We start from the raw sequence: 23,875 nt of genomic DNA on the forward strand, positions 1-23,875 counted from the left end.
AATAAATATTTGCTGAATGAATATAGATTTTTTTTTGGGCAAATGTTTTATATGTGCTCATTAAGTCTATGGATTCTTGGTTTGTTGGATGTAGAGCTCTCTATATATCTAGATGCCAAGATTATAACTGCAGCTTTGTTTTACTCTATATATTTTCTAGGTATATCTTTTTCCATACTTTTATTTACAGTAGTTCTATGTCTTCATTTATATGTCAATTGCAGATAAGATTATTGGGTCTTCTCTTTTTAAAAACCTAATCTGTAGCTTCTGTCTTCCAACAGTTAGTTTATATTTACAGTAATTGTAATTACAAATGCATAACAACTTATTTTTTATTTTACTTTTGGTTGTCAACTTCAGCTTTTCTCTTTTCTGTTTTTTTTTTTTTTTTTTTAACATTTATTTATTTATTTGGGCTGTGCTGGGTCTTAGTTGCGACATGTGGGATCTTCGTTTCAGCATGTGGGCTTATAGTTGTGGCATGCAGACTTCTTAGTTGAAGTGTGCATGTGGGATCTAGTTCCCCAACTAGGGATTGAACCCGGGCCCCCTGCATTGGGAGCCCAGAGTCTTACCCACTGGACCACCAGGGAAGTCCCTCAGCTTTTCTTAAGATGAATTTCTTTTGCTAATTTAAAATCTTCACATTTTAATTTTGGCTTACAGTAGTCAATCTTAACTTAAAATGCGTATTTATGATTATTAGCTGTGTTGATTTGTAAGGAAGGCTTACAAATAAGCAAGGCTTGGGGGTTTTCAGAGAGCACATCATTTTTAGTCTTCTCAGTTCCTCCTGGGAAATATGCTTGGATTAGTATTGCTACTGTTTTGACTCCCAGATAAGTTTCCACTGGATTGCAAGAAGCCCCAAGTGGGAATTTTCTCAGCCTGTTTTAGCCTTAACCATGTCCCATGTCTAGTTCCATTAATTACTTTTTATGGTTGAATAAAACTGACTTTATCAAGCTAAGGCACTTGACTCTAACATCTAGCTTCTTCTACATTGCCCTCAGGTCATATGGTGATGATCATGATGAGTACATGAGCAGTCTCATTGAATTATGTTAAGGTACCAGCCTGGTCAGAGTGGGATCACACTAAGACCTGATTTACATAATAGTTTACAGACAAGGCTGGCTCTCCATTCCTGTTCTTTTAGCTCTTTTCTTTGTTTCCAGCTCCTGTTGTCTGGTCTTCTTTCTGGGTGCATTGACTGTCTCCTATTCTGTTAGTTTGGTTTCCAGATCACTGATGTCCAGGTTGTTTCTTAAGATTTTGAGCCTGTTTTCTACTCTGAACTTTAGACTTTAGATACTTCTCTTGGTTTTTGCTTTTGTTTTTGCTTTTTTAGTCCTTATTTGACTTCCAGGACTCTGGATTTAATATATGTCCTGACTTGACATTTGTGTGTACTTTTACTACTGCTTAATTACTAAGTGATGCCCACAACCCAATTATAACTTTTAGTAACTGAACATTCCCATTTTAAAATGATCACTTGGCTCAGTTTACTTACTTTTTTTCAAACCGTCTCTAGATCTGGACCACACTAATGCCTCTTCACAGCACTCTATCAATAGCCTTCAACTTACTACCCTTTACTGCTTGTGTTCAAAGTGCCCCCAAGTGGCACCCCATCTCGAAGTAAGCAGTTTATAGCTAAGCAGTCAGAGCAATGTTGAAAGAGGTTTAAGACTATTTTAAGTCTACTCTGATGGGTTTATTAAAATGATAAAGGTCTTTATGGTGAAATCAGTTTTACTTAAATTAATATATGTAATATATATTTTAGTGTATCCCCTTTTGGCCTGAGGATGCTTCTAATAAACTTCTTATTCAAGTTGAAAGAAGTGAAGGCTCTCCCAAAAAGATACATTTTAACAAGCAAGAAAGTTGTATTTTATTGCGTCTGGATAATGAGGTAAGTGATTCTTTTGTGTGTGTGGTTAGAGAAGCTAATATATACTTACTAATTTATTTTTTATTAAATGATTTTTTTTGTTTGTTTCACCAAAAAATGAACAAACATTTCTCTTTGCAAAGGGAAAAAGTTCTAAAAGGAAGCAAGAGACGTAAAACAATGTAACTGTTATATGGAAAGTTAGAGCAGGGGTCGCCTCCCCGGGGGCCGTGGACTGGTACTAGTCCTCGGCCTGTTAGGAACCGGGCCGCACAGCAGGAGGTGAGTGGCAGGCAAGCGAGCGAAGCTTCATGTGCCGCTCCCCGTGGCTCGCATTACTGACCGAACCATCACTTACTTTACTGTCTGAACATTCCCCCTTTCCCCCGCCGTTGGGGACCGCTGAGTTAAAGTGCCTAGAATACTACAATATACCACATCTTGAATTTGACCCATCTGTATATGATAATTGAGAGTCATGGTTTTCCAGAAATGCAGTATAAAGTCCTGAATTACTTTCCAAATCATCAAAAAATATATTACGTTATGAATAGGTTTTTTTTTTTTTTTTTGCGGTACGCGGGCCTCTCACTGCTGCGGCCTCTCCCATTGCGGAGCACAGGCTCCTGACGCACAGGTGCAGCGGCCATGGCTCACGGGCCCAGCCGTTTCGCGGCATGTGGGATCCTCCCAGACCGGGGCATGAACCCATGTCCCCTGCGTTGGTAGGCGGACCCTCAATCACTGCGCCACCAGGGAAGCCCCTAGTTTTTATTATTAAATGTTATTGGTTAATATTCTTTGGAAAATGATCACATTAGAGAATATTTTCTTTTCCTTTTTTCTAGCTTAGAGGTATTATAGCAGAAGTTAATTTGGCTGAGCATTCTACAGTTATTACATTTTCAGATTATCGTGATGGAGCAGCTCCATTCCTGTTAATAAATCACACCAAGAATGACATTATTCAATACAAGCAAAGGTAAGAAGATTATTACAAATACAGTATCCCCTGATTTTAGCAGAGTCTAGGTGATGAGACATTGACTTTATGATAATTTCCTAAGAGTATAAACACCGATAATGGCATTATGGCCATGTAAAACAATGTCCTCATTAAAAAAAAAAAAAAGTATACTGAAGTATATAGTGTTAAAACTGACTTGAGATCTATAATTTACTTTTTTAAAAATTCCAACATAATTGACATATAACATGAGTTTCAGGTGTCCAACATAATGATTCAATATTTGTATATAATGGAAAATCATCACCACTATAAGTCTAGTTAATATCAATCACCAAACACAGTTAAGGTTTTTTTTTTCTCGTGATGAGCACTTTTAAGATTTACTCTCTTAGCAACTTTCATACATACAATAGAGTATTATTAACTATAGTCACCATGCTGTACCTCGCATCCCCATGATTTATACATTTTATAACTGGAAGTTTGTGCCTTTTGACCGCCTTCACTCATTTCATCCACCCCAACCCTGCCTCTAGCAACTGCCAGTCTGTTCTCTGTATCTGTGTGCTTGGTTTTTTTGGTTGGTTGTTTTCTTTTTTCTTTTTTTGTTTTTTTTTAGATTCCACATATAAGTGAGATGATACAGTATCTGTCTTTTTCTGACTTGTTTCACTTAGCATAATGCCATTAAGGTCCATCCATGTTGTCTCAAATGGCAAGATTTCTTTATGGCTGAATAATATTTCATTTTATATATACCACATTTTCTATATTCATTCATTCATCAGTGGACAGTTAGGTTGTTTCCATGTCTTGGTGGTGATAAATAATGCTTCAGTGAACATGCATATAATTTTTGAACTAGTGTTTTCATTTCCTTTGAACAGATAATCCAGCTGCTGGATCACATGTTCTGTTTTTAGTTTTTTGAGAAACCTCCATACTATTTTCCATAGTGGCTGCACCAATTTACATTCCCACAAACAATACACAAGCGTTCCCTTTTTCTCAACATCCTTGCCAACACTTATTTCTTTTCTTGTCTTTTTTATAATAAGCCTTCTAACAGGTGTGAGGTGATGTCTTATTGTGGTTTTGATTTCCCTGATGATTAGTGATATAATTTACTTTTAAATGCTTCAGAAACAAAAACCAGAAGAACTGAAGCAAGTATGACAAAAGCTTGATCATTGTAGAATCTGGTGAGGAAATTGTCAGGGTTTATCGTAAGAATTTTGTCTATTTTTGTTTTTTTGTAATGAACATAATATAAATATTGATTCTTCAGATTTTTTTCAAACAGTAGATACCTTTTTCTTGCTGAGGCATGTGGGAAAGGAGCACTACATTTTTAAGCTTTTCTAAAGACCATGTTTATGTCTTGATATTTCAAGACTACTCATTATATCATTTGTTTCAATATACTGTGATACCTTATCCTCTTAGTACCACTACAATTTATGTAACCTTCTGTTCTTCTACTTATGGGTCCCAGGTTGTCTTGAATTTATTTTGTCTACTTTTCTTAGTTTGTTTTCATGTCACTTATCAGTGGGCCCATATTTATCTGTGCATTTATGCTTTTTTTCCACTGCTAACTGTACACTTCGAATCATTGACTAAATTAGGCATTGATTGAGTGAGAACCCGAAGCTTGAGCTAGCAAATATCTAGAACTCCTCCTTGCCTATCAGTTCTCTCATTTGAGGAAGATGTTGAGAGAGAGTAAAGCCTGTTTTTTATGATTATCCGTATTATAAAAATAATAAGTTGGTTGATTAAAACTGACAAAGGCAAACAGAAATGGTTTTTTCTTATTTGTCCTTCAATTTATGTACCTCAACTAGCCTTTCCCAAAGAAACTCACAGAATTAAGACCTCCAGAAAATGATTTGGGTGACTATTTTCTCGATTCTCTCAAGGATAGTACATAACTGGTAACATTCTTAGATACACAGGAGCTAAATTAATTCTTTACATACAGTGGATGATGTAGGGCATCGTAGCTTAATTCTCTGACATCTGGTTGAGCCTGGCTGAGGCTGAGCTAGCGACTTCTCGGTCTTTTCTTTGGTCTTGACTTTGCACTGTTCTTTATAGTACAGTTCAGATATAAAGTGTTTAGAAATTTTATCTACTGCATTGTTACAGTTGTAAAAGTAAGGGATAAGGGAGAAACTAGAATGTGATCCTGTGTAGAAATTGTGAAACTTAAAAATTAGTCTTAATGGAAATTTATAAAATTAGTACATAGATTAAAGCGTTTGTCACATTGTGTTGTTATTTTCTTGTGAGGTTAAGACTTGTACACGTATATAGTTAACATTCTGAGGACTCTGGATACTTTTTATTTTCTCTGAATTTCCTGAGATAAATTTTAGATGAATTTTTTCGTGAGGAATATTCTGCAGTGAATTAAATAGATTAAAATTTACATGAATTAAAGCATTTCTAAATATTTTTAAACCAAATTTATCTGATCAACACGGTTACATATGATATTTTTTCATAGAAAAATAAGGAATATAGGGCTTTTGTTTCCTGTGCCTTCCCTACCCTTGGCTTTTTTGTTGTTGTTAATATGGTTTTTAATTGTTTCTTACATATAAAAATAACAACTGTCCATTATTTTTTAAAATTCTGTAGGAAAACTGTGAAAAGAAAAACATAATCCCTGGACTCCCAACACTGTCAGCATTTTGATTCAGTTATTTTTTTTTTTTTACTATTGCTTCCTATCTGTTTATATTTCTGAATCTCTTGTTTTTAACAGCTATTGTGAGCATGTAAATTTGCTTCAAAAACACAATTTTCAATGAATGCATGATATTCCATCATTTAGATGCACTATAATCAAATGTTCTTCTATTGTTGAGAATTTATTTCCAATTTTATAATGTTAGAACCTGTTTGTCTTTTAATAAAAATGTTGAACCCATTTGTAATCCTTATAACAACTAATTTATTATGATTCCTTGCCATACTTTTTGGTAATATGGATTATTTTCGTCTAAGGATGATTTGAAAAATATGCATTTTGTTTCTCTTGTAGATAATCACTTTTCGTATTCTTGGAGATTTTGATGCATATTTTACTTTATTTTATTTTATTTTACTGCGTCAGGTCTTAGTTGCGGTGCGCAGGCTCTTCATCGCGGCGCATGGGCTTTTCTCTAGTAGTGTCACACCGGCTCCAGAGTATGCAGGCTCAATAGTTGCGGCACACAGGCCCTCTAGTTGTGGTGCACGGGCTCTAGAGCACATGGGCTTAGTAGTTGCAGCGTGCAGGCTTAGATGCCCTGCGGCATGTGGGATCCTAGTTCCCTGACCAGGGATCGAACCCGTGTCCCCTGCAGTGGAAGGCAGATTCTTAACCACTGGACCACCAGGGAAGTCCCGATTTTGATGCATTTTAAATTTTGAGAGTGAAACAGTTATCTGCTAATTCATCCATGAAAAATTTGGAGTAGTTTACATTTTCTTCAATTTCTCTTTCCATATTCCCAGTTTCTTATCAATATAATTTGGGATTTTTGACCCAGATTAATATAAAATGGTTAGTTTTTCAAAAATATGTTCTTGAAGGTATTTGCAATGATTCATAGCATATTAACAACAAGTTAATTTATTTGACTGGTTTAGTTGTTTAATATTTCTACATCCTAGTTCTTAAAATTTTATTTTGAGTCATCTCTGGCTTGGTTGGAAAAAGTAAGGTTTGTGGATAATATGTTATGCTATTGCTTATTTGAAAATGTCTTTCTCTTGCAAATTAACAATTTGACATAAAATTTTAAGTCATAACTTATTGCCTCAAAATTCTGTAGCCATTGCTCCATTGTTTTCTGGCATTCAGTATTACAGAAAAGTGTAAGAACAGTCTTACTTTTATTTCTTCATTGGTAACTGTGATTGTCCTAGATGTTTATAGGCAGGTTTTCCTCTATTTTCTTAAAATTTGAACAATTTACAAAGCTCTATCTAGGATGATATTCTGTTTCCATTAATTTAGTCTGATACCCAATGAAGTCTAATCTGCAGAGTCAGCTTCTTCAGCTCAGAAAAGTTATATTTTATTATTTCTTTGGTTTGTAACTTCTCCATTTTCTTTTGGGGAATCGTTTTATGAGTTGACTGAGTTTCTTAGATTTGTATCCCATGTCTTATGGTTTTTAGAAATAATTGAGCTGTATTGTCTTTGCCACAGTAAAACCAATACTTAGGAAAGGGTTACCAATTAAATTCTCTTAGATTTGGTATAGATAACATAAAGTAAGTGGAATAATTTTCTTTTATAATTAATTTGTATTAAAATAGAAGTTGACAAAGCAGTTTCAGAAACCTGGAGATATTTATTTCCTAACTAGGACAAATATTTCCCTTGAAATATTCTCATTATTTTCTCAGAAAACCACTTTTTCATTGTATAAGGAAAATTTTCAGTCTACTCTTAATCAGAACTATCACAAATCTCAATTAAGGGACTCAGGATTAATGAAGTATTATTTTGTATTCTTTAAATAATCGTATACTTGCACTTACTTTAATGCATATTTTTACTATTTATGTCAGTTCCCTCTGTGAAATAGAAGATTCCCTCCCTCCTGGAAAAGCAGTTCTTTATACATGGGCTGATCCAGTGGGCTCTAGAAAGCTGAAGTGGAGATGTGGAAAAAGCCATGGTGAAGTAACACAAAAGGATGTATGTACTGGATTGATTATTATGGTGTTCTCAGAAGTCTTTTATTTACTTATTTATTTTTTAAGTTACTCTTTCAGCCTTACTAGTTTTGAGGCCTCTTTTGTGTTTCCACTTCTTAAAAACTGCCAAAGATTTTTAAAGCAGTATTCAAACTTTAACTTAACCAAAAATGTTTAAAACCAGAAACAGTCTTATTTTGTCTGCCTTTTTATTTGCTTCTATTATGTTATAAAGGGTAAACTTAGGTACTTTCAGCATTCAATTTATAAACCGATATAAATACATTCTTTGCATTGAAAGTCATCTCAAGTCAATTTAGTTTCTGTGAAGGACATTTAGGGATCTATTAATGAAAGAATTTATCTCTGGATGGCAAACTATTGTTTTTTATAATAATAAAGTTAGGTATAAACATTCTCCAGTAATATATTAAATGACTTTCAGAAATGTTTTTATTAAAGTTTTATTGGTCTTTCAAAATTTATCTTAATTTGTTCCCTATTCCAGTGTCTTTTTTCTTGCCACTAGTTATTCCCTTACCAAATGAGTAAATGAATGAGTATTGAATTTTTATTAATTTTTATGGCTTTTTGTAATCTTTTGAAATGATTATATGTTACCTGGGCTTTGTCTATTTGGTTGGTTTTTTAATATTAGACCAACCTTGTATTTTTGGAATTGACTTGCTAATGCTTTGTTTAAGACTTTTGCTTGTATTCATGAGAGAAGTTGGCCTGTAACTTTCCTGCCTTGTAATGTCCTAACCAGATTTTGATGTTAAGGTCATTCTAATACATGCTGGGAAATATCTATGATTTTCCTATTTTCTCGAAGAGCTTATATAAGATTGGTATGATTTCCAGAATGTTTGGAATATTTGCTAGAGTTCACCAGTGAAGCCAAGCCATCTTAACCTGCAGTAGTCTTTGTAGGAAGGTTTTAAATTATGGATGCTATTTTGTTATTATATATAGGGCAATTTAGCTTTCTATTTCTACTTGTGTCATTTTGGTAAGAGGTTTTCTAAGAATGCTTTTATTTCATCTCTGTTTTCTGATATATTGATATAAATGTTTTCATAATATCCACCTTTTTATCTTTTAATATTTATGGGATGATTCTCTCTTTTGTTCCTAGCATAGACTATTTGTACCTTCATTCCTTTTTTCCTGATAAATTTTGCTGAGATTTTATTAGTTTAATTAGTTTCAGTTTAGTTTTGTCTGTCAGAAAATCATCAATTAGCTCTTTTGATGATCTCTTTTATACATTTGTTATTTTCACCTATTTCTGCTCTAATCTATATTCTTTCACCTTTCTTCTGTTTTACTTTGATAATTTTCTTCTAAACTCTTGAAATAGATATTGTATTAGTCTGCTCAGGGTGCCATAACAAAATACCTTAGACTGGATGGCTTAATCAATGGAAATTTATTTCTAATGGTTCTGGAGGCTGGAAGCTTGAGATCAGAGTGCAGCATGGTCAGGTTCTGGTGAATCTGGTGAGGCCTCTTCCTGGCTTGCAGATGACTGCCTTCTTGCTGTTTCCTCACATGGCAAAGAGAGAGTGAGTGAGTGCTCTGGTGTCTCTTATAAGGAAACTAATACTGTTGGATCAGAACCCTATTTATACCTTCCCCCTCCCCCAGGATGTCATTTAACCTTAATAACCTCCATAAAGGCCCTATGTCCTAACACAGTCACATTGGAAGTTGAGATGTTAGCATATGAATTGGGGGAGGGGGCAAATTAGTTCATAGCAGATACCTAGATCATTGTTTTTTAGACTTTCTTCACTTCTTATTTGAAATCACTTAAAGTCACAAACTTCCTACCAAAAACAGTATTAATTTTATCTCACAAATTTGCTTGTGTTGTATATTACTTATTTTTTAGTTAAAATATTTTCTAAATTTCATTGTGATTTATTTTTATATTTTGGCTTCATGGTTACTTAGGTTATCACTTTTCAGAAGTATTTTTTAGTTATGTTTGTTTATTTCTAACTTAATGCCTCTGTGACTAGAGAACATACTCTGATTCAATTCGTTGGAATTTATTGAAATTGACTTTGTAGGCCAGCATGTGGTCAATTTTTGTAAATATTTTATGTGTATTTGAAAAAAATATGTATTCTGTAGTTGTTGGTTACAGTATTCTATGTGTTACCAGGTCCAAGCTCGCTCTGCTTGCTGCAGGACAGGCCAGTAAATAGAGAGGTATTTAGACAAGGAATAACGACTTTATTCAGAAAGCCCGGCAGATTGAGAAGATGGTGGACTAGTGGCCCAAAAACCCATCTTGTTGGGATCTGGATGCCAGTTTCTTTTATAGAACAGAGGGGGGGAGGAGGTGAGGAATTAAAGTAAAAAGGCCATTTATCTTGCAAAACATCTCCTCACATGGCCTGCATTGGGGAGGGAATGTGTTAGTTTCTTCTTTTCTGCAGCCATTCACAGGTGGGCAGGGTCAGATTGTCTCCCTGTGAGGTGAACAAAGGCACTTTAGTTTAAGGTTAAGGCAGAGAGGCAGGCCATTATGTATGATTATAATAACAAAAGCAACAAAAAGCAAAGGTTAAAGTCAAAGAAAGAGAACCAACATGGAGTCAAAATTGGCTGTTCCCTGTTACATATATATGTTGATTTATTCAAGTTTTGTTGAATTGTTTAAATCTATCTCATTAAATTTTTTGTTTGCTTGTTCTGTTACTTGGAGAGTAGTGTTTAAAATCATGGATTTACGCATTCCTGTTTTTGGTTTTGTTAATTTGGGCTCATATTTTGAAACTATGTGATTAGGTAGATACAAATTTAGAATCGTTATGTCTTTTTGTTAAATTGATTCTTTTATCATTGTGTAATATTACAGTGCCCACCACAGTATCTTTTTAAGCTTAAACATTCAGATTTACAAAACTATCATAGGCCACAGTTTACAACTGCCTGCTTGGGTGGATACAGGACAGGAAACACAGCATACCAGCAGGGAGCATCAGACAAGTTTAGGAGGTATTCTCTTTGGTCACTTCAAACAACAGCTTTGATGTGAGGGAAAACAAGGCTCACTGGGTGTGTTATGAGCCCCCTTGACCTAGAAGCCCTACCCCACAGTAGCAGATATCTCTTATAACAACCCATGAGCATAGCTTGTAGGTTTTCTGCAAGGGACACAAAAAGATCATCACATTAACAGAAGCCTAAAGCTTTAGCTTCCTATACTATATTACAACATTCATTCTTGACTTATTAAAACCTGCTGTAAATTAGTACTTGTACCACTTTCCCAGTAATGTAAGGACTTTAGAACTCTTTAACTCCGTTTACTCCTTCCATCTTATGTAATATTGTTGTGTGTTTTATTTCTAAGTAGGTTAACTCCCATAAGAAGTATTAGTACTGCTTTCTACAATTAGTATTCCATTTAAATTAACCCACATATTTCTCCTTTTGCCACTTTTCATTTCTGCCTGCATCTCCATACTTCTGTTTGCGTTCATTTTTCTTCTCTTTACTATTTTTTTAGTGTGAGTTGTTGACTAAAACATTATTCACAACCTGAAAGTTGAGAGCTATGTTTTATTGGGCGGGAACTTTTAGGACTTCAAGCCCAGGAGGCAGCATCTTGAGTAACCCTGAGAGAACAGCTCAGAAGAGGCAATGGGGGAAGCCAAGTTATATAGAAGTTTTACAACAAAGGGAAGGTAGTCAGGAACATCAAAAGGTTATTGTTAATTTTTTAAAAAAAACAGATATCCCAAGTTAAGGAATTTAGCACTTTTCTGTGTATAGGAAGATGGTCTGGGCTCACTGAAATCATTCCTTTGATATGCACCTCAGCTATCTCCAGCCAGTATCCTGTGTTTTTACATCCTGAGTTTCCTCAGGGCTCACCGTGGGGAGTGGCTTCAGTCTGATGGCTGGCTGCTAGATAACAGGTATTCTTTGTGAGTTTCCTCAGGGCTCACCAGCTCACCAAGGCTGTGGCTGCAATTGCTGATGACTGTAACATCCTTTGTTTACTGATATGGCAGCCAGTATTCCATTTATCAGAGTCTACAGCTGATTAGTTTTCTATCAGTTTCATTCTGGACTTGTCTTTATTTTGCCCTGTTTTTAGTGGAGTATTTCTTCTGGATATCAGATTTCAGGGTTGGCACCTCTTTTTTTCTCTTTGGAATTCACCATTACATAAATGTTAGACTTTTCACCATGTCTCTTATGACTTTTATGTGTTGTTCTATATTTTTTCATCTTTTTCTCTCCTTCCTTCAGTATGGATATTTTCTTCTGACCTATTTTTCACTATACTTCTCTCGCTGTATCTAATCTGCTCTTAAAATCATCCATGGAGTTCTTAATTTTAATTATTGAAATGATGAGTTCTAAGAATTCTATTGTAGAAGTTTTTGTTCCAAAATTCTCTATCTTGTTACATAATTTCTTGAATGTTTTGATCATAACTACTTTAAAGCCTATCTGACAATTTCAATATCTAGATTTCATATGGATATTTTTAAATTTTCTTTTTTTTTCTTGGTTTTCACTCAACTCCATACTTTATGCATGTTTATTTTTGCCTGTGTGCTGGACATAGTATATGAAAAATTTTAAAGGTAATTCGAGGCTCCGTATGATGTTCCCTTTCTCTTAACATGTGATTTTACCTTTGTAAGGTAGCTAGTCTAGGGGGAAAGTACCTTAATGGGGATTGAAATTATTTGAACCTGGTCTTCAGTCCTTATGAGGACTTGTGTATTTCTAGTTTACCCTGGCACCTAAAGTATTGCCCTTTGGGGACTCAACTAAAAGCCTAAGCTGTTGACCATTCTTTTTCGTATGCCCTGCACTCCAGTTTTGGTCCTTCCAAACATGAGACTCCCAATTTTAATGTTTTTCTTAAGCTCTCAGTGTTTGCTTCTACTTTTAGAACTGGCACTTGTGAACTCTGAATACAAAGTTCACTTTTATTGGCTGTCTTTCTCTCTCAGATCTTGGCCCCATTAATTCTCACTACCATGGTAACTTTTCTGTCTTTTCAAACACATATTTTTCCTTTTTAGATTTTGTCCAGCTTTTGCTGTTAGGAAGAGTGTTGGTCCAAGACCACCTAGTTATCAATTGCCAGAGCAGAAACCCATGGTATCTTTTTAAAATTAAGCTTGTAAGCATAGGGAAGTTTAATGGCATTTTGTGTGTTGATTTTTTTTTATCCAGAAAATTCACTGAATTCTCTTATTAATATTGATTATTTGTTTTTTATTTTTCCATATGGACAATCATGACACTTAGAAATAATGAGAGTTTTGTTTTCTCCTTTTCAATCCTTTCATCTTTAATTTCTTTTTCCCTTACCGGACTGGCTAGCATCTCTATATACTGTTTAATAAAACTGATATTAACATATGTCTTTGCCTTATTTCTGGTCTCAAGTTATATAACTTCAATATTTACCTTTAAGTGGGATCTTTGCCAAAGTATGGTGTCTGTGTTTGTTTGGGGGGTTTGATAAGAGGTTAAAGAACTTCTCATCTAGTCTTTGTTTGCCAAAAATTTTTATTATGCCTGGATATTGAATTTTGTAAAATGTTTTCTCCCACATAAGTACTATTTCATTTACATAACATTCCTTTCTTACTTCACTCATCTTGGATCACTTTCCTTTTGCCAGTGTTTAATTCCTCCTACAGAATTTCCTTGAGTGAGTCTCTGTTGATGATGATATTTAGTAGTTTTCATTTGTCTTTAGGCATCTTTATTTCCTATACTTTTCTTCACTGGAGGATATTTTTGCTGAGAAAGGAATTCTGGGTTCTGAATTGTTTTCTCTTAGCATATTGATGGTATTTTTCCATTGTCTTTTCAGTGTTGCTCTTGTGGAGTCCAGTGTTCTTTGAATATTTGAGAGGGCTGCCCATAATTGGCCTAACTTTATTTTTTAAATTCATGATTACTAGATTTATTAAGGAAAAAAGACTTCATTTTAATATAAAAAATAAAAATAATCAAATATTTGACCTGTTGATTAGTACTTTTGCATATTTGTAGCATAATATTTATATCAAAATGATAGATCAGGTTTATAAAGGTAAATCTGTAATCCAGTGTAACATATTAGAAAAACTTCAAAATTATTTGGAAATTATTTTATTTATATCTTAATGTAGTTTTAGTACTATGTATTTTATTTTAGAAAGAGTTATAAGTAACATGACTGTGGTAACAACTCATTTTTAATTTTAGTGGATTATAACATGAATGTGTATTATATATTATAATTTCCTGTTAATTAGAGTGTTCATTTAACTAGAAATTCATTGCTGACAGTTAATTATTAGAAGTTAATTATTGAAACTGAAGACCCTGATATCAGCACAATGCTTATATATAAAAGCTTCCTGCAGAATTAACCCTGTAGTAAATATTTGTGCTTTGTAGAGCATGTAACTGAGGTGTCAGATATTCTTTATCTTATTTAGTTCAGCTCTGCAAGGAAATATGAATTTCTGACTGAACAACTTTTAATGCATAACACATTGATTAGTATTACAATAAATCAGAGAAAATAAAATTTTGTGTTATTGATTAACCTAGAAAGTAAGACTATTTAATTAGATTTTACTTTGGTATTAAAAGAACAGTTGACCTGTCTTCCTGACTTCATAATGATTATGGCAGAAGCTGTCATCAACTGATTTTAATTATGTAAATTTCCCAAATGTTATACAGTTATTAATTTATTTTGTTCAACCCTGGGAACAAGGTGCCATTACTCTTCTTATTTTTCAAATGTGGAATCTAGATTTCGTGTTGGTTGTGACCAAACTCTAATTTTTTATTTTTTTGATGATTTTGTTTCAGGATATGATGACACCTATAAATCTTGGGGAAAAGACCATTTATTTAGTTTCATTCTTTGAAGGCTTACAACGCATTATTTTATTCACTGAAGATCCAAGGGTATTTAAAGTGGCATATGAAAGTGAGAAAGCAGAGTTAGCAGAGCAAGAAATTGTGTTGGCATTACAAGATGTTGGAATTTCTCTTGTCAACAATTATACAAAGCAAGAAGTAGCCTATATTGGCATTACAAGGTTAGATGCATTAAAATTTGGATACATTTAAGTGATCAGTTCTTAATCATTAAGAGTGGTGATTGTAAAATCTGAAATGAGTTAGTTTAAATTTTCTGTTTTGACTATTCATTGATACTAATCTAAGATAATGCTAATTTAAAAGTGCTTTGATGCTTTTTTTTTTGCCTTTTGAGATAAAGACATACCAAAAATCAAATTTATCTCATCATGTTGTTGATTTTCCCAGCTCTCTAAAAATTAGATTTATTCAACTTATCAAAGGTATATTTTCTTTCTTTAATATGTCATAAGGAAATGTTTAACTGTTCATTACTGCCTACCACAGTGCAGGGTACACCACAAATCTAATCTTTTTCTATGAGTTTGTTTGTTTGTTTTTGAAGTACATTTGATCTGCAACACTATGTTAGTTCCTGGTACATAACTTAGTGATTCAGTATTTCTGTTCATTAAAGTGATCACAATAAGTCTAGTTACCATGTGTCACCATACAAAGGTATTATATTATTATTGACTATATTCCCCACACTGTACATTTCACTTTCTAATCACTTTCTACTTTGACCTTGGCACTTTAAGATCCAATAAGATAATACTGTATTTACCATTTCCCACATAAGTCATCACCAGTAAAACTCTTTTCTTTCCCTTTTGCACTTAATATTCCTGTTTATAAACACTTAAAATTAATTTATGTATATTACTGCCGAATTTGAGAGCATTTCTATATTGCAGTCTGTATAAAAAGGATAATGTAGTTTTAATCCTTTACTTGAGTTAAACTCTCAAATAAATATATAAATTAAAGGTATATGATACAGATTTGACTTCATTTTTCTATGTAAATTCATCTAGAAATGCCCCTGACTTCTCCTTGAATGGTATTCATGCCATTTAAAAAGTCATATTAAAGGGAATTCCCTAGCAGTCCAGTGGTTAGAACTCTGTACTTCCTCTGAAGGGGACACAGGTTCTATCCCTGGTCGGAGAACTAAGATCCTGCATGCCACTCGGCATGGCCAAATGAATAAATAAATGAAAAGGCATATTAAAACTATTTTCTTAGAAATTTTTATTGTTCTCAAAAAGTATGTTTATTACTTAAATAAAAATGTTAAATAGATAACAGATTTTAAGCCTGTGAAACCTGATATGTGCTATCTCCTATGCTAAATGATGTGAATGCAAAGGGGATTAATACATGGTTTCTACCTTTCTGTTTATTAAGTGAACATAAATTTTAGAAGGAATAAATAAATAGAATAAATAAAATTAAATAACTTACATACTTAAGTAAGCAAAACAAGTGAAGTAATTTTAGAATGTGGATAGATTTTTAAATTCTGCATTTAAGTCTTATAGCAATTTTTTAGTAAATTAGATTTGTTACATTCACTGTCTCTCCTAGATTACTATTTCACACTTTATCTCTTTTTAAACCCCCATTCTGTCTCAGCTCACTGCCTTGAATCTTACTTCACCGAGTAAATTGACACAATCAAAAGGGAATGTCCAAAGACCCACTCCCAATATCTCAGCTTCCTATGCACCAATACTTTTTACCTATATACTGCAGTGACACATTTCCTAGTTATCATAGATACATTGTATGTGCTCCTATTTAAACATCTGTTTCTACTTTTGCACTTTATTTCATTCACTCTTGCCTCTTGAGACATGGATCCAACAATTCTCTTCTTTTTTCCTCCAACCTTAATAATTTTTGGCTCTCTATTGAAGTGTTCCAACCAGTATAATTTCTTTCAACTAAAAAAAATTCTCTTGAACCCACTTTTCCTGATACCTACTGCACATTTCTTTGCTTTTCTTTATAGCCAAACCCCTTAGAAGTGTTATCTATTACAGAATATATATTCACTATCTCCAATTCTTTTTTTACCCATTTTTTCTTTAACCATTCCGAACAGGTTTTTGCTTTCAGTATACCATGAAACTGGTCTTGGTAAGATCACCAGAGACCTAAGTTTTGCCAGGTCCAGTGTACAATTACCAGTCTTTGTATTGATTATGTTTATAACATTTAACATAGATCCCTCCTTGATACAGTGCCCTTGATGTTACATCCAGGATATCTCACCACCTTGGTTTTTCTTTCTGTTCCAACATTTCTTATTCTCACTTGTTGGTTGCTTGTGTTTTTCTCAGCTGCTTAATATTGGGTACCTTGAGGCTCTCAGACCTTAGTCCTCTTCTCTATTTCCTTGATTTCAAATACCATATATATGCCCAAAACTTCTAGAAATATCTTCAGCCAGATTTTTGTCCTGAACTCCAGACTTATCTATCCAACAACTTACATAATCTTTACTAAGGTGTCTAAGAGACTTCTTAAGCTTTGTAGTATGTAAAACCAAACTCCTCATCTCCTTCTACCAAAACCTGCTTTCCCACTGGAGTTAATGACAACTACATTCTTCCAGCTGCTCAGGCCAAAAACTTTGGAATCATCTTTGATTCCTCTCTTTATGTTACACCCCACATCTAATCCATCTAAAAGTAGTGTTTTGGGGCTTCCATGGTGGCGCAGTGGTTAAGAATCCGCCTGCCGATGCAGGGGACACAGGTTCGAGCCCTAGTCCGGGAAGATCCCACGTGCCGTGGAGCAACTAAGCCCATGCACCACAATTACTAAGCCTGCGCTCTAGGGCCCGCGAGCCACAGCTACTCAGTCCACGTGCCACAACTACTAAAGCCCGCATGCATAGAGCCCGTGCTCTGCAACAAGAGAAGCCACTGTAATGAGAAGCCCACACACCGCAACGAAGAGTAGCCCCCACTGTCTGCAACTAGAGAAAGCCTGCGTGCAGCAATGAAGACCCAACACAGCCATAAATAAATAAATTTATTTAAAAAAACTAAAAAAAATAAAATAAAAGTAGTGTTTTGGATCTAGCTTCAAAACACATGTAGAATCTGACCACTTTGTACTGCCTCACTCTGAGACCACTGTAGGCAGAGCCAGTTTTCCTGTTCTAGTCTTCATCCCTTTTTTTTCTTTCTTCCCATTCCAACACACAGTACATTCTTAAGCCTTAAGTCAGACTATGTGGCTGATTATCTTCTCATAATCGTTCAGTGGGTCCTCATCTCACAATAAAACTCATAGTCTTTACAGTATCCTCAAGGCTTTACATTATTCTGCCTCTCATTATCTGTCTTACTTCATCTTCTACTCTTAATGTGTTCCAGGCATGCCAGCCTCCTTGCTCTTCTACCTGGATGACTACAGGCATGCTCTGCTTGAGTCTTTGCTCTAGCTTGTCTCTCTACCTGAAATGTTGTTCTTCTCTTCTGTGCTGGATAACTCCATCTTCTTTAAGACTGTTGAGATCTCACCTTCTTAATGACACCTCTGGTGGCCACTCTATTCTGATGCTGCAACCCTTGCCACTTTGCGTATCCCAATACTCCACATCCAACTTACCCTGTCTACTTTTTCTTCTTTCAAAAGCATTTTCACCTCCTAATATATTAAAATATGCTAATTTACTATTTATTGTCTATCACTCCTCAGGTAAAAGAAAGCTCCAAAATGGCAGAAATGTTCACTGATAATCTCCCTGCCACCTAGAATAGTGCCTAAATAAGAGTTTAATACGTACTGGTTGAATGAATTCATGTTTCTAAACTTGTAATGTGCTTGCTTACAACTAGGGATATTGCAAAAATTTACTGAAGGTTTTTCAGTAATGGTAATTCATGTAATAAACCAGTTAAAATGAAAATGTTTATAAATTAGTACCATGATTTTTGCTTTCATAAAAGTTCTGATGTGGTTTGGGAGACAAAGCCCAAGAAGAAGGCAAGATGGAAGCCAATGAGTGTAAAGCACACTGAGAAGTTAGAGAAAGAATTTAAGGAATATACTGAATCTTCACCATCGGAAGATAAGGTTATTGAGTTGGACACTAACATTCCGGTAATATTTTTAAGTACTGATATGAAGTTTTAATTTTTATCTGTTGTAATTAGATGAATCACAAGTTAGTTTTTAAGGAGAGACTAGTTTGCTTACAAAACAATGAATCCTATTATACATACTTTATATAGAATATTTTAAAGGGATAGTTCTCTGTATCAAGATTCAGACTTTCTTAAGCTGCTAATGATCTACTCCTGGGTTAACAAGAAGGCAACAAGTTGTTTTGTTTTATTTTTAAAACTGTTTTTTCTTTTATTTATTTTTTTGATAAATTTTAGTAAAGTTAAAGTGATAAAACCAAGTTATAAGGATTATATGAATATTTTTGTGGATTGTATGGATATGGGGTATAAAGATATCAGTCAAAATTCATCACATATTTAGCCTACTATTTAATATTATCTTTAAAGTTTTTTGATACAGATTTCTAATTTTAATCAATTAATAAATAGAGAAATTCCATGTTTTTGTGTGTGTGTGTGTGTTTGTGTGTGGGCATATTTTTCAGGTTTGCTTCACACCTAGTGGTACTAACATGAAAATTCTGCAGCCACATGTAATAGCTATAAGAAGAAATTACCTTCCAGCATTAAAAGTAGAATATAGCACATCTGCACATCAATCATCATTTAGAATTCAAATTTACAGAATACAGGTGAGTTTGAAAAGATAGTCAAATTATATTCTAAAGGAATATGGTAATAAATGTATTTGCATAGTCTGTTTTGTCTAGTACTTAAGTTTCATTGTTGGAGTTTTTGATTCCTCCTACTTCTTAAATTTTGTTATTCTAGTCAGGTTCTATAATTAACATGTTAATATACTGATCTGTTGTTTGTTTTCTTAGATCCAAAACCAGATACATGGTGCTATATTTCCATTTGTGTTTTACCCCATTAAACCTCCTAAGTCGGTCACCATGGATTCAGGTTTGTTTGTATTTTTACATTGCCATAAAAACGGTTGTATTAGCTATTTGGTTTCTTTTACTATAAAAATATGAAGTGAAACCATTCTCAAGTTTAGTGTCTATAGGATCATTGGAAAATTAAACAGCTTGAAAAAAGACCAGGAAGTACTCAACTAACTTCAATAAAACTGAGTGAATACTGAAGAAAAGATTATTTAGAAATATATATATAATGTTTAGAGATATTAATTTTTAAAAAAGATTACTACTTTGTAAACCCCTAATTTAAAAGCCACTAGAACCTTTGAATAAAAAGACCCTGAATCTGTTTTCACAAAGACTTCCTAATGATTCTAATGCATACTTCTGGTTTAAAATCACTAATTTAAAGGATCAGTTAACCTTAGAGTGAATATAGATAATTAAAAAAAAACAATCCTGGAGTCTGAAATTAAGGTTGTGATAGATCTTACAGATATCAGTAATTTTAATTGATACTCATGATTTAGTAAATAATTTAGTTGTCCACTGTGATGTGTATTAAATTGCAAGAAAATGCTTATCTTTTGTTTAAAGCATCATTAATCATATTTATTAATCTTTACAGCCCCAAAGCCCTTTACAGATGTCAGTATTGTCATGAGATCTGCAGGACATTCGCAGATATCACGTATTAAGTAAGTATCTTAATACATTCACTGTGTGTGCATTTAATGTTTTAATTTAAATATGAGTTAATTCGGGCTCCCCTGGTGGCGCCGTGGTTGAGAGTCCGCCTGCCGATGCAGGGGACACGGGTTCGTGCCCCAATCTGGGAGGATCCCACATGCCGCGGAGCAGCTGGGCCCATAAGCTGTGGCCACTGGGCCAGCGCGTCCCGAGCCTGTGCTCTGCAACGGGAGAGGCCACAGCAGTGAGAGGCCCGCGTACTGCAAAAAAAAATAAAATAAAATAAAAATAAATAAATAAATATGAGTTAATTGTACGCTTAAATAAATAAATCTCAGATGAGTCAAAGATTTAAGTAAAATATTAAATTATAAAGGGCATAGGAAAAATCAATTATTTCATAATCTTGGAGAGTCAGAAAGCTCCAAATGAATTTATACCTAGGTATTAACAATAGTCATTTCTGAATTGTGTGTATTTTATTTTCTTTTTTATTTGTTTTCTCTATTAAGTTGTCTATAATTACTGCATACTGTTTTAGAAACAAGAAAATAATATTTTCAATTCAGTCACCACCCAGTTCAAAAAATAGAACACTGACAGAAACATCCATCTATGTATCACTCCCATATTTCTTTTTTTTTTTTTTTTTTTTTTTTTTTTTTTTTTTTTTGCGGTACGCTGGCCTCTCACTGCTGCGGTCTCTCCCGTTGCGGAGCACAGGCTCTGGACACGCCGCAGGCTCAGCGGCCATGGCAGCCACTCCGCGGCATGTGGGATCTTCCCGGACCGGGGCACGAACCTGTGTCCCCTGCATTGGCAGGTGGACTCTCAACCACTGCGCCACCAGGGAAGCCCCACTCCCATATTTCTTGTTTCCTCCACCCTATCACCAAGATAAATACTATTTTTATTCCCTTTTTAAAATACTGTTTTATTGTTTATGTGTACCTAAACATTATGCTTCTTACTTTGCTAAAATTTTTCCTAATTAAAAAAAATTTTTTTAACTGTAAATATATTCCTGGGACTTGCTTTTTTCATTCAGATTTTTACTAAAATTTATTTCGTTGTATGTAGCTAGAGTTTATTTATTATCACTAGTATGTAGTATTCTCTTGTGTGACTATATACCACAGTTTACTTACCAATTTCCTCTTTGTAGGCATTTTCATATTATGAGTTTGTTGCCATTATGAACAGTGTTGCCGTGACAGTTTTTAATTCATTCACCTAAAAAGTCCTAAGTTTCAATGTTTTAATATTTATCTAATATTTTTTCCTATATAATTTTGTTACTGCAGTTAATCGATGATTAAAACATTTTTTTTACCTTGTATTATAGGTATTTCAAAGTGTTGATCCAAGAAATGGATCTCAGGTTGGATCTTGGGTTTGTCTATGCTATATCAGAACTTATGACAGCAGCTGAAGTAACTGAAAAAACAGAGGTAAGACTTAATAATAATATGATGGGAAGAATTAGGGAAAGAGGAGGACTTTAAAAAATGATAACATTATACATTCTTAAACGTGTTAAAATGGTTTTAAAAATTAAAATTTTTTTATTATGCTGCCGTGGTTCTACCTTGGTAGATATCACATTTTCAGATTATAGAAGTTGGAAGCAAGACAAGTAACCTTTTTAAGATGACTTAGCAAATAGGAGGAAAGGTTTTAGGCCAGTAGTAGGGGGAAGAGGATAATCAGTAATGTTTACATCACTTTTTTCCTATTTTATTTTTCTGGGTTACTTTTGTGTTGATTAATAATTGAGAAATTTGGATATGCCAGGATATTTGTTGAGAAAAGGGATAAGGCAAATAAAAGGTAAGATGTCCTTGCATATACCTACACACATCTTCCATGTACTTTAAACCATCTTTAGATTACTTATAATACCTAGTACAATGTAAATGCTATGTCAGTAGTTGCCAGGGTGTGGCAAATGGAAGTTTTGGTTTTTGGAACTTTCTGGATTTTTTTTTTTCTTTTATCTTTTAATTCTACAGTTGAATCCACAGATGTGGAACCTTGTGGACACAGAAGGTCAACTGTATACTGAAACAGTGCTGGGCACTTGTCCCTCTTTCTCCAAGGCTTATTATTTTTATTGGTTTATTTATTAGTTCAGTGACTGGCTGGATTATTTTATTGAAGTCTACCCCACCCCCACCCTTACCTTTCCCTGCATTGTTAAGCCTTTGATGTCGCTCCTCAGGGAGGTGAAGATTTGGGACACCCACAGTTACCCTGGAATAAAAGTGGTTTTTACAGGGCTCTCTGCATTTCTTTCCATGATCACAACGGCTAATTGCTGGATGATTGCTCTGGCTTTTTTCAGTAATGCCTTAGGGCATACATTGCTCTACAGACTAATCCAGTCAAATGTGGCCTCCTTTGAAGGAAGTGATCTGAAGATAAGTGCTTGATATTTGTTCCAACCCCATCTCTTTCCCCAGTTCTTTCACAAAAACAGGCCTACAGTTTAGCCTGTATCTTCACTGAATCACGGATTTTCCTCCCAGTTGCCTTATACAACAACATTCACTGTTTCCTAGAGCACTCTTAGGCCTGAACTTTACATTTTGTTGTAAATGAAGTCAGTTTCTTTGGGAAGACCCCCACCCCACGCCCAGGCAATATCTCTGGACCAGAGCTTTGGAGCTCTAGAGGTGGGCCATGGGTGATCAGACCTCAGTATTCTCATTGGTGTCACACCCAAGTAGAGCCTTTGTTCTCTGAGTGGAGGCTGGGCAGAAGAGGGAAGCTCCTTCTTCCCCTGTAGTTTAGGCTCAGCAGCTAGTAGCTGGAGGCAGGATGAGAAGTGCTGACCTCTATTCCTCCCGAGAAGAAAGTCTTCCAGTTGGAGGTGGGGCAGAGAGGGAACTCTGAGTTCTTGGGTGCACCAGTCTAGATTAGAGTTCTGGCTTACTGAGTTGGGAGGGAACTGAGAGAATGGTCCTTTTTCAAATACCACAGACTCACTTTTCCTACCAGATTTTTATAGATTTTCTTGAATAGATGTTTTATTTGGTTATACCCTTAGGACCATTCATAGAGGCCTTAAAAGTTTGTTTTTTAAAATAAATTTTACCAGTTTCACTGGAGAGCTAAAGAGCTCCTTACACTGATATCGCAGAAGTGAATTTCTAAATATACTTTTAATAAGGTTATCATTTTGAAGTTTTTGTTAATCATTTAAAATGTGAATGTTGGGCCATTTCTCAACACACAGAAGTACTAGATTTGTGAGCATTTGCAAAAGAAATAGTGTTGATTATCCAGAATGAAAGCACTAATCACTTCATGAAAAATTACTTTCAGTGCCTTCCCTTTTTTGATTATATTAGTGACCTCTGTAGATATCAGTAATGCATTTATCAAAAAGCTGCAAGTACATTATTATTGTATTATTCCTAAGAAAGTGTTGATGGATTGGATTAGTGGCCTTTTGGAATAAAATCTATGGTCACGTGAAGAAAAACCTTAGTGTCTTTTAATGCATTGGATGGAAACATAGAAGATATGCTTATTAGTTTGTGAGTGACCGAACTTTCCTAACAGTAGAGATGTTAGTTTCCCTTCTAAGGCAGTAGGTTCCCAATCATGAGCAATGTTGAATTTGGATATTATGGGGAAGAATTCTGCAGCGTGTGAGCTATTAGCTTAATACTTATAC

General features: G+C 34.5%; 1 protein-coding gene across 7 annotated transcripts in view; it reads left to right on the forward strand.

Annotated features, from left to right (window-relative positions):
• Window positions 1-23,875, forward strand: part of VPS13A (vacuolar protein sorting 13 homolog A) — a 266,390-nt gene that overhangs the window by 203,643 nt on the left and 38,872 nt on the right. For all 7 annotated transcript variants that reach the window (XM_059071189.2, XM_067039602.1, XM_067039598.1 and 4 more), the window contains 9 exons: window positions 1,796-1,924; window positions 2,752-2,885; window positions 7,446-7,575; window positions 14,436-14,668; window positions 18,458-18,611; window positions 19,123-19,269; window positions 19,462-19,543; window positions 20,132-20,201; window positions 21,539-21,644. In XM_059071189.2, the coding sequence (XP_058927172.1) occupies window positions 1,796-1,924; window positions 2,752-2,885; window positions 7,446-7,575; window positions 14,436-14,668; window positions 18,458-18,611; window positions 19,123-19,269; window positions 19,462-19,543; window positions 20,132-20,201; window positions 21,539-21,644 (1,185 nt within the window). The remainder of the gene's footprint in view (window positions 1-1,795; window positions 1,925-2,751; window positions 2,886-7,445; window positions 7,576-14,435; window positions 14,669-18,457; window positions 18,612-19,122; window positions 19,270-19,461; window positions 19,544-20,131; window positions 20,202-21,538; window positions 21,645-23,875) is intronic.

This window comes from Kogia breviceps, chromosome 8 (genome assembly GCF_026419965.1).
Source record: "Kogia breviceps isolate mKogBre1 chromosome 8, mKogBre1 haplotype 1, whole genome shotgun sequence".
NCBI lineage: Eukaryota > Metazoa > Chordata > Mammalia > Artiodactyla > Physeteridae > Kogia > Kogia breviceps.